At 42.9% G+C, this 12,128-nt stretch overlaps 1 protein-coding gene across 1 annotated transcript in view; it reads right to left on the bottom strand.

The window, feature by feature from the left end:
- Nucleotides 1–12,128, bottom strand: part of ubxn4 (UBX domain protein 4) — a 65,546-nt gene that overhangs the window by 34,974 nt on the left and 18,444 nt on the right. The window contains exons 2-4 of the mRNA XM_033024680.1: nt 9,544–9,646; nt 9,381–9,409; nt 337–455 (exon numbers count right to left, since the gene is read on the bottom strand). Coding sequence (XP_032880571.1) covers nt 337–455; nt 9,381–9,409; nt 9,544–9,646 — 251 coding nt within the window. The remainder of the gene's footprint in view (nt 1–336; nt 456–9,380; nt 9,410–9,543; nt 9,647–12,128) is intronic.

Here is a 12,128-nt window from a genome sequence, read left to right as displayed (position 1 = left end):
TTCATTAGCCCTGTTAGAATAGATACAAAAAACAATCTAAAAAATGTGTAAAATATATTTCCTGATGGATTAACCATGGAACGAAAACACACATACCGTGTCAAAATATTCAGATCATTACCTATCCCAAGTTCCAATTTTGGATAGCATAAATCTGGATTTATTTCAAAATGCGAAAAGTACCTGAAATAACTTTAAAAGACAGACATGGATTCATAGTCTGTCTCCCTTGTTCATGCATTTTGGTTACTTAGTTTAAACTTAAGGACAAACTAAAACAAAAATCAAATACAATTATCAATAAACAATCAAACATTAAGAAAAATCATTGCTTACTTCCTTCACTTTCTTTATTCGAGCTACTAGGGCCTCTGCAGTCATGCTTCCGACAATAACCTCCAATGGAATTCCATTGTCTCCTATAAAAAAGCACGATGGAATGCATACCACAGGATCTGTATGTTATAGATTTAAGGACCATTTAAGGGACATTGCTGAGAAAAATGCAAAGACAATGTAGAAAATTATTGATGTATTCATGTGAAACAGTGAGAGAAGTTTTAATTCATAAAGGTCTGCCATTCCATCAAGGTAAATTTTGCGCAATGGGGCTCACAGCCAGTACTCAAAGTTTAGAAATCCATTTATCTTTGGTCCATCTCCAAATAACATATTTTTAACAATAGCTCATTGGACTGACTATGCTATTGAGACCTTGCATGTAACAGAGATTTGCATATTGTAATCAGATATTGCTAGAAAATCTTTGAACGATGGCAAAGTTGCCAGGTTCATTCAATAACTACGGCAATTGATTTAAACAATTAAAGAAATAAAATACAGTATAACCTAAAAACCCCAAATATTTCAAAGTGATTAAGCCTGAGAGGGTGCAGTAAAAATTCACAAGGATGTTGCCTGGCAGGAGAGCTTGAGTCACAAGGACTGAATAGATTGACACTGTTTTCCCTTGAGCGAAAGAAGATGAGCAGTGACCCAATAGGTTTCTAAAATCATGATGGGCATATAAGGGTAGTGGAGTCTAAAACTAGAGGGCACAGGTTTAAGATGGGAGGGAAAGATTAAAAGGGGAGCTGAGGAGGTTTACAAGAATGATTCCAGGAATGAGTGGGTTAGCATATGAGCATTTGACAGCACTGGGCCTCTACTCTTCTGGAAGTCTTGACTAATCTGGAATTTTTTGAAGATGTAACAATTAGAATTTATAAGGGAGAGCCCGTGGATGTGGTGTATCTGAACTTTCAAAAATCCTTTGACAAGGCCACACACAAGACATTAGTGTGCAAACTTCAAACACATGGTATTAGGAGTAGGGTATTGACATGGATGGAGAACTGGTTGGCAGACAGGAAGCAAAGAGTAGGAATTAATGGATCCTCTTCAGAATGGCAGGCAGTGACTCGTGGAGTGCTGCAAGGCTCAGTGCTGGGACCCCAGTTATTTACAATAAATGTGTCTTTTTACAATACTGCACACAAAAATGTGACAAATGGGGTCAAATTTCAAATTCCTTCAAAAAAATTGACAAGCACTTTATTGGGTTCATGACTAACGTAGTATTAACAACAAATATAAGATAAGATAGCATATTGATGGCAAGTTTCTAAAAATGGCATCAGAATACACAATTTTGTGTAACGGGTGTCACGTGGTGTCCACCAGTGACCTGGTTGGCACAGTAAGTGCACATATTTCTTATTCCTTTCTATGTTTATGAATACTACATAGAACAATAAAATTGCAAACACCGTTTCCACTTCTTTCACCTGCTCATGTAGTAGAATGCTGCATCCATCTGAGTGGACACAAACGCGTCACACAAACGTTCGTTATGGTGGACACTAAAAGGTTTGGTGTCTCAGAAAATGAACGTTACATTATTAGCGAGACCAAACATTTTCACCAATGCGATCTAAACGGTAGATCACTTTATGGATTTGGGCTATCGATGGCCGATGATTCGTCAGATTGTTTGATTAGGGCTGATTTTTCTGTGTAAAATGTCTCCGTAACGGTCGTTGCGGAGCTTCCCGAAGTTGACACGAAGGAATGTAGTTTGCGACTTGGTCCGTACGACAGATAAACAAGGGACAGTGTGTTGCCAAATTGAAGATTGGCTCAGTTTCTTAGTTTTAATGACCGATTTATGCCCAAAATGTTTTTTATTGATTTTTAAAAGTCGGAAATTATATCGTAAACAGTCGTTGCGTTTTTGACACCACAATGTTTTTGGTATATTAAATTGGAAAATAAGGAAAAAAAAATTAACTCACCCAAAGATCGCTACTACCATAGGATAACTCGTTGGGTGTTTGAAAAGCATTATAGGCCTCTGTGGTTTAACTTACAGGTGTACCAACCCCGATAACGGTTGTTGTGACAATGGACACCAAGCACAACGACCGTTACGGGATCTTTACTGTACTGTATTACCTTTATGTTACTGTAATTTTCTGGTACTGATGAAGATATTTCCCTAGATCATTATCAAAACGTAAATGTATGAGGGGCCATAGGACATTTATTTATGAATTAAATATTGATGACTAAATGTGGCAGAGTTTTTAATGTCACACTTTTTGTGTCCAAACTGGTGGGAAAACGATGAAAATTTGTCTGCTATGAAAAAAGTTTTTGACTTTCGGTCTTAAAGTTATCTATGTTATATCTGCTATTTATAAGATTTAACATAATGGGTAGATTTTTGTTTAAAAAGTGAATACTAATCTTGTTCGTCAAAAACTCTCCAGTATTGTAAAATGACACATATTAACGATTTAGATGAAGCAATTAAATGTAACATCTCCAAGTTTGCGGATGACACAAAGCTGGATGGTAGTGTGAGCTGCGAGGAGGATGCTATGAGGCTGAAGGGTGACGTGGATAGGTTGGATAAGTGGCCAGATGCAGTATAATGTGGATAAATGTGAGCCACGAAAGAACAAGGCAGATTATTATATGAATGGAGTCAGATTAGGAAAGGGGGAGGTGCAAAAAGAGGTCCTTGTACATCAGTCACTGAAAGTAAGCATGCAGGTACAGCAGGCAGTGAAGAAAGCAAATGGCATGTTGACCTTCATCGTGAGAAGATTTGAGTATAGGGGCAAGGAGGTCCTACGGCAGTTGTACAGGGCCCTGGTGAGACTGCACCTGGAGTATAGTGTGCAGTTTTGGTCTCCTAGCTTGAGGAAGAACATTCTTGCTATTGAGAGAGTGCAGCATAGGTTCACCAGGTTAATTCCCGGGATGGCAGGACTAACATATGATGAAAGAATGGATCGACTGAGCTTATATTCCCTGGAATTTAGGAGGGAAATATATAAAATTATTAAGGGATTGGACAGGCTAGATGCAGGAAAAATGTTCCCGACTTTGTGGGAGTACAGAACCAGGGGTCAGTTTAAGAATAAGGCCATTTAGGACTGAGGTGATGAAAAACTTTATCACCCAGAGAGTTATGAATCTGTGAAATTCTCTGCCACAAAGGCAGTGGAGGCAAATTCACTGGATGTATTCAAGAGAGATGGATATAGGTCTTAGGGCTAAAAGAATCAACGGATATGGGGAAAAGCAGGAATGGGGTACTGATTCTGGATGATCAGCCATGATCATATTGAATGGCAGTGCTGGCTCAAAAGGCCGAATGGCCTATTCCTGCACCTATTCTCTATGTTTCTATGTTATTCGCTGGTGTTTAGAAGGTGGAGGGGGACCTCATTAAAACTTACAGAATAATGGAAGGCATAAACAGAGTGGATGTGGAAAGGATGTTTCCACTGGTGGGAGTCTAGGACCAGAGGTCATAGCCTCAGAATTAAAGGGCGCTCTTTCAGAAAGGAGGTGAGCAGGAACTTCTTTAATCAGAGGGTAGTTAATTTGTGGCACTCCAGAGGGCTGTGGAGGCAGTCAGTGGATATTTTTAGGGCAGGATGGACAAATTATTGATTAGAACGGGTGTCAAGGGTTATGGGGAGAAGACTGGGATTAGGAGGCAGAGATCGGCCATGATTGATTGGCAGAGTAGACTCGATGGGCAGAATGGCCTAATTCTACTCCTATAACTTGTGAAATGCAGTCGCGGGGGGGGGGGAGATGTGTGGGCGGGGCGGTTTGGGAGGAGTGTGGACGGGAGGGTTGTGTGGGCGGGAGGCGGGGTTGTGGGGGGGGAGAAGGGTGTGTGGGCGGGGAAGGGAGCTCGAAGAAAAGACGGGGTAAGAGCTATGGGGGAGAGGGGGGTATCACGGGGGAGGGGAGCAGGAGCCAGCGTGGGGGACCAGAGAGGAAGGGGCTGGAGCTGGCGATGGGATTCACAGCGTGCGCTGGTCGCTCTCCTCCGCCGGAATCAGAGTCTCTGCTTTCCTTTTGGCGACATCGGTGACATCCCAGACTCTGGGCCGGGCTGGGCTGATTCCGGCCGCTCCGAAATTGTGTTCTCCGCCGGCCATCCAGAGCTTCCCTCAGCTCCAGTAAAGACGCGATGGCGCAGGAAGGGGCAGACCGTCCCGCGGAGTGACAGAAGAGACTAATCTGCGCAGCGCTGACTGGCAGGAGAGGAGATCGATCTGTGCACGCGCGGTTTTTAAGATTTTTAAACCTCGATGACTTTTACAATAGACCACCGATCGGAACGAAACTTTGTGCACTCGCAGCACAGGAGAACGGTGAGTCTGAGTGAGCTGGCTAAAAATCGCAGCTCTATCGTGTACTGTTTTTGAGCAAATAGAAAAAACACGCAAACCGGAAGATAACAAGATCAGAATTTTAATTATGTATGGATTCACCATTATTTTTTTAATTATCTAGAATTTCAATCACTGGCATAATTCCTCCACCATGATGTCCTCTCCCATTTCTATTTCAGTTCTTCAAGGTCTCAAAAATCTGACTCAGCCTTCTAGAATTTCCCAGTAGGCTGTGGGCCGAGGAGCTTTATTCCAGTGTTTTGTGACCCAAGTCACAGAACGACATGAAATTTTCACATATAATGTGTAAAAAAATTATATAAATCACCCATGAAACTCGTCATGAACAAGACTTGCACATTTTTTAAATTAAATTAGAGAAAAAACAGAAATATTTCGGGTATTTATAGTCCAATCAAAGCACGTTTAACATTGAGTCGTCTGCCAGTTGGCCAATCACGTGCTTTGTTTCAGGCTAGCACATATCATAGCTGAGAGGGCTTCACTGATGCCTGTTTTACTGGAGATTCCGATGAAGGTTCTTTGTCATAGAAACTTGCAGCAGGATCATTGAATTTAGTGAGACAAGCATTAAGAAGTCTGAAAAATGTGCAGCTAAGTGGATAGAAGTGGAAGAAAGTCTTGAAAGCAAAGTCCCTGCTGAGCACAAAGTTGTGAAACTTTGTGAATCAACTCAAACTGAAAGGTAAGATCTAAAGTCTGAATTTGTGAAAATTAATCTGTATGGAGTTTAATTAATGTGTAGAATTGCACCCTTTATAAGGTGAAAAAATGAGATTTGGAGGCTGTACATTCACTCACTCACTCACTCATTCATTCCTTCATTCACTCATTCATTCATTCATTCATTCATTCATTCATTCATTCACTCACTCACTCACTCACTCATTCATTCATGAAGTTGAGGGCCTAAACTATATGTATCAATAACAAGGTAAATTAAACATTTTCACTAATGCCAGCTTGTTGCAGAGTAATAAGTCTTAATCATCTAATCTCGGAGCTGCCTGCGATAATTTACCGGGAAAAGGTGCGGAGCCTATGTATTTAACATAGTGAAGCCGTGGTCTCAATTAAAAAGCGGCCGATTCGCGAACGCGGAGCCGCGGATCTTCTCCGCGGGCGGGGGGGGGGGGTGTACATAGTGCCGTCCGTAGCGGCCGTTTCCAGGAAAACAGAGGAATATATCTATCTGGAATATATATACTGGAATATATATATATTGCTATCTGGAATATATATAGGTATAATATATATTATTATACCTATATTACTATCTGGAATATATATAGGTATAATAAATAATATTATTATACCTATATTACTATCTATCTGGAATATATATGTATAATAATATATTATATTATTATACCTATATTACTATCTGGAATATATATAGTTATAATAATATATTATAATATTATTATTATTATTATTATTATATATATAATATTATTATACCTATATTACTATCTGGAATATATATAGGTATAATATATAATATTATTATACCTATATTACTATCTGGAATATATATAGGTATAATGATATATAGTTTAAAATGGACTGCAACGGAAATAGGCTGCCCATCGTGTAATATGGGCATTGGCCAATAGATGGCGTTTACTTTCCCGATCTCATTTTCTAATTAGTTTAATTAATTAATGTGCAACTTTCGGCAATGACGAGTTATGACTTCCTTCTCAATTATATTTCATCTAAATCTGTGGAAAATTTCATGTAGCTTGGTGACTTGGGTCACGAAAACTGATTTCTAGACACATTTTTATATGCTCGGCCCACAGCCTACAGCTCGAATTCTGTTCAACACCATCAGTGAAATTCTTATTCATTATCTATTATTTGTCTTATTCTAATAAAACAACAGCAATCTGCAAAAAAATTTACAAAAGAATCATGTCCCAACTAACGTGTCGGAAAGAACTGCAGATGCTGGTTTAAATAGAAAGTAGACACAAAATGCTGGAGTAACTCAATAAGGCAGCATCTCTGGAGAGAAGGAATGGGTGACGTTTCGGGTTGAGATCCTTCTTCAGACCAATTTCCAAACAATCTATTTGACACCAGTCAGGCTGTTTAAAACTAAAAAGTGTTTTATTTATAAAACTGTATATATTTATCAATAAAACCTCCTCTACAGTTATCTGATAGTACAACAACCACTTATGGTATTCACATCTCAAATATAGCCATTTCACAGACTTCCACCATGTTAAAAAGAAAATAACAAATTAAATACATATGAAATTAATTTAGAGATACAGAATGGACACAGGCCCTTCAGCACACTGAGTCAATGCCGGCCAATGATCAACCAATTTTCCTGCCTTGAAAAATTCTTGAAATAATTATTGGAGAATTTGCCCATTGTTGAATTTCTGCAAATCACATCTTCCATAACCTGGGAATCCCCTGAATATTGTGACAACAAAGAAATAAAAACCTTATGAAAAGTATATTCCTTAGAAATTAAATTATTACATCAAGGTTGTCCATGACAAAACCATTGAGACAAACTATTTTAATAAGTGCCAGAGCACCTCTAGGTCCGTTTGCTGCATGGATCTTTCTTAAACTTCTTGGACTTGGAGAATTAAAAACAATTTCTTCACCAATGGTGGACTTTGACAAATGAGACAGAAGCCTCTTTCCTTAAGTTTTCACAGCACAAAATTTCAACAATCATGGGAGCAACAAAATGGTAGAGGAGAAAATAGCCTAGTCAAGGGAAATGGAAAAAGGGACAAAACTGACATCCCTGTGTGTAAATGTGCAAATAAGAGGGTTTTTTTCTCAGCTTGATATCTGTATTTATAACGTTCTTGTTTTTTGTATCAAGTGACTTCAGTAAACATAGGACTATCATGAGAGAATGTGATGATTGTCTAATATAAATCCTGGCTATGTCATTTCCTAGTACAGGTGCACAACCTTTTATCCGAAGATCCAAATAACGAAAACCTCCGAATAGCGGCCATTTTTTCGGTCCTTGAAGAAAGGTCCTTGAAAACGTTCACCGAGGGCGGCCCGCAGAGGTGACAGCGGAACCTCCGGTCGGTCCTCGAAGAAAGGGGAACTAAATCCCCATTCATAAAAGAGAAGATGAGGGTATATTGCGCGGGAGGGTTAATAATTGACAATATGCTGCTGCCTGCCCGCTGAATTAAAAAGTTCCCACGGTAGACTCACGATATACAGTGTTTCGTGAGTCTTGCGTGGGAACTTTTTAACTCAGCGGGCAGGCAGCAGCAGATTGTCGCTCGCTTCAGTATCACCCCACCTACGCCCCTCTGCTTCCCGGCCATGTGTGTGACCCCTTCCCTCCCCTCTCCAGCTCCCCGCCCATTGCACCGGCGCGGGGGCTTTGCCAGTCACCGGAGACGTCAGGACCAACGGGACACCGACCCCCAGGCCCACCGCAAGCACGGAGATCCCAGAGACCCACAGCCAACAGCAGCCCAGCCCAGCCCCACTCCAACTACAGAGGAACCTGGGTTGCGGATGACGGGGCGCAGCTCGGGGCGTCGTAGGGGCCCATCGGGGAGCGGCCACTCAAAGCCACGCCGGGAGATGTAGGGCCCTGCCCCGGTCTTGATGTTGGAGCCCCCGGCGGGCGCTAGCAAGTCCGCGGCAATTTACAGCCGCGCCGGGCGTTGTAAGGCCCCCCTCCAGGTCACTCTCAACCTCTATGATGTTTGCTCTCAACCCCGTAATTCGGGCGGGAGAAGTCGCCGTTGCCGGTGCCCCGCAAAGCAGTCTCCCACCGGAGACCCGCGAGCTCCCGGTGTCACCATCCACCGGAGTCGGGTCGCAGCAGCTCGCCCCCGCAGCTCTCCACGCTCCGAAGCTGGCTAGCTCCACGGAGGTAGGTCCGTAGGTCCACAGCTCCCACCGCCGCCCACCGACCCCCAAGCCCACTGCAAGCACGGAGATCCCAGAGACCCACAGCCAGCAGCAACTCCAGCCCAGCCCCGCTCCAACTCCAGAGGAACACGTAGGGGCAGAAGCTGATGGTGTGCAAGGTACGTCTTGTTCTTGGGGTGGCGGATGAGGGGGCGCAGCTCGGGCTGTGGGCGAACTGCCACTTGTCGCTGTAGCGGCCAAAGATCATAGAGGAGCTCCTCTATGATCTTTGGTAGCGGCCCATCGGGGAGCGGATTCCTCTGGAGTTGGAGGGGGAGGGGGGTATTGTGCTGTTTGACCGCCCCCTGCTATCCCAGGGACAGGGAGACACAGCGGCTTTTTAGACTGGTGGGCAATCACTTCCAAAGTTCTGCCCACACAGTCAGTATACTTCTCCTACACTGTATTTCATACAAACATTTATTCTGCAAGAAAAAACGACATTGAAGACTCAAACTCGCGATCGAGTAACTGCCGGGATCAAGGCGCAAACTCGCGACCTTGCGGATATGAGCCGAGCACTCTACCACTGAGCCAGCCATTAAAATCTACGCTAAAAAAATTCCATTCCGAAGACCGACAAATTCTGAATTACGAAAAGTGTCTGGTCCCAAGGCTTTCGGATAAAAGGTTGTGCACCTGTATTGGCAGGTTTGAATTTACAAGCTTTAAAAGTGTTTCTATGCAAACTACACTTTCACTTTCGAGAACAGATGAACAATAAAAGGATACAAATTTGAGAAAACTGCATACATGCTTCACTGTAGGAAAAATAAAAGATATCAAATATTATAATTGCATTGAGATATTTTAAAATAAATATTAATCTAAATATCAGTTAAAAAAATAAAAACCAACAATCTATCCTTTGACAAACCGTATGTGGGACACTTGCCTTTTAGCGTCTATCTTAATTGCAACAAAAGAGTTTTCAGTTGCTTCTTCTGCTCCTTCAGCCTCCCAAAATGCAGCCATCTGTCTTGACTGTTCATCATCCCCTAAAAATAACAATCATTAGTATTCAAAACAGATCAGAGACACTATTTCTGTGAGATATGCAGTTCATTACCACTTCCATGTTTTATATTTTTACTGAACAGAATGGGTGTTGATAAATCAGATTAATATTACACTTGAGCGCATCCTAAAACATTAAATGTAAAACTACCATTAAATCATACTTAACATGAGTACAACCAATTTTAACAAAACTAGGAATTAATCTAAAATAAGGTGAAGGACGGGTCCCCGTCCCCCAATGCAATATTCCACCACTCACCCATAGACCCAACTGCGCAGGTGCGGCTGACGGGTTCCCGTTGTGACGCCAGAAATCCCCATTGTGATGCGAGTCACGGCAACACTCTCCCAACTGCGCAGACGCGGCTGCCAAGTGACCAAGCGCAGCCCCATAGGGTCCCCCTCACCCAATGCAATATTCCACCATTCACCCATAGCCCCCAAATGCGCAGGCGCGGTTGACGGGTTCCCGTTGTGACGCCAGAGATCCCCGTTGTGACGCCAGAGATCTCCGTTGTGACGCCAGTCAAAATGACGACCTGAAAATGGCAGCGGGCCCGGCAACCCTCCCCAACTGCGCACGCGTGGATACCAGGCACAGCAACCCTCCCCAACTGCGCAGGCGCGGCTGGTAAGTGGGACTGCGACTGTATCGTTTATTAAAGTTTAAAATGTCAATAACTTGTAAAATATAACATCAATCTGAACGAAACTTGCTACTACACACCGCAGGACAATGGTAAGGTGGACCTAAAATTGTCGCGCTGTCATGTACCGTCTTGGCTGTATTTCGGGAACAAATATAGGTACAAACAAACAAGATGAGAGTTTTAGTAATATATTATATATTAATAATAACTAGACAAGTGGGACCCGTTGGGTCCCTGTCACACGGGAGGCCTGGTCCCCCAACGCAACCCATTCACCCAACGTAATATTCCACCACTCACCCATAGCCCCCTTGGGAGGCCTGGTCCTCCAACGCAACCCGTTCCCCAACGTAATATTCCACCACTCACCCGTTCCCCCAACGCAACTCGTTTACACCACTCACCCGTTCCCCCAATGCAACCCATTCCCCCAACGCAATATTCCACCACTCACCCATAGCCCCCAACTGCGCAGGCGCGGCTCATTCTCCCTCATCCCCGTGCACTCCTTACCCCCCCGCTTCACCCTCCGTCTTCTTTCCCCTCTCCTCCCCCACTCCTTCCCTCACCTCTCCTTTCCCCTACTCTCAGTCAATCCGTCTCTTCTTCCGTAACCCCTCTCCCCTCCTTACTCCCATCCTCTCCCTCTATCTGTTTAAATAACATTAAACAACAATCCTCTCCTCATTCCCTCCCCCACTCTCCTGCCAGCAATGTAACAAACCTCTCAAAAAACCAAGTCATGTTATACGCAACCAATCCAAAAATTGTTCACAATTTGGAACTGTGCATGGCAGCATCTGAGCCAGCATAAGCACATAAATCAATTAAAGACCACAAAGCAATTAATTTATCTATATCTATATCAGTGCAAGGAAATGTGAGTATAGGAGCAAAGGGGTCCTTCTGCAGTTGTACAGGGCCCTAGTGAGACCACACCTGGAGTATTGTCTGCAGTTTTGGTCTCTTAATTTGAGGAAGGACGTTCTTGCTATTGAGGGAGTGCAGCGTAGGTTTACAAGGTTAATTCCCGGGATGGCGGGACTGTCACATGCTGAGAGAATGGAGACTGGACTTGTATACTCTGGAATTTAGAAGGATGAGAGGATATCTTATTGAAACATATAAGATTATTAAGGGTTTGGACACGTTAGCGGCAGGAAACATGTTCCCGATGTAGGGCGAGTCCAGAACCAGGGGCCACAGTTTAAGAATAAGTGGTATGCCATTTAGAACGGAGATGAGGAAACACTTTTTCACACAGTTATGAGTCTGTGGAATTCTCTGCCTCAGAGGGCGTGGAAGGCGGTTCTCTGGATATTTTCAAGAGAGAGCTAGATAGGGGTCTTAAAGAGGATATGGGGAGAAGACAGGAACAGGGTACTGATTGGCGATGATCAATGATCACATTGAATGGCGGTGCTGGCTCGAAGGGCGGAATGGCCCACTCCTGCACCTATTGTCTATTGCATTTCCTTCAGGAGTTTGTCGAATGTGTCTGCATCATTTCTGTTGCCAGAATTGGTCAGTACAAGGGACGCAAAATATTCTGCTTGCTAAATCATTTTATCCCAAATATGCTGGAAAATCATCAGTATAAAATGGAAAAGTTAGGTGATCTTGTTTTGCTGAACAACATTTGGAACCATGATGCACTATTAATGGATGAAGTTAACATGTGCTTCAAATGCTTACAATCAAATAGAAATTAATACTCAGGTAAAGAAGGCTGCATCAAGAAGTTCATTGAGAATAATGGGGGTTAAATGGAACCTTAAAACATGAAGAAATGGAACCTTAAAACATGAAG

Source organism: Amblyraja radiata, chromosome 7 (genome assembly GCF_010909765.2).
Source record: "Amblyraja radiata isolate CabotCenter1 chromosome 7, sAmbRad1.1.pri, whole genome shotgun sequence".
In the NCBI taxonomy this organism is placed as follows: domain Eukaryota; kingdom Metazoa; phylum Chordata; class Chondrichthyes; order Rajiformes; family Rajidae; genus Amblyraja; species Amblyraja radiata.
Note: the sequence above shows the minus strand (reverse complement) of the source record. Positions and strands in the feature narration are given on the sequence as shown.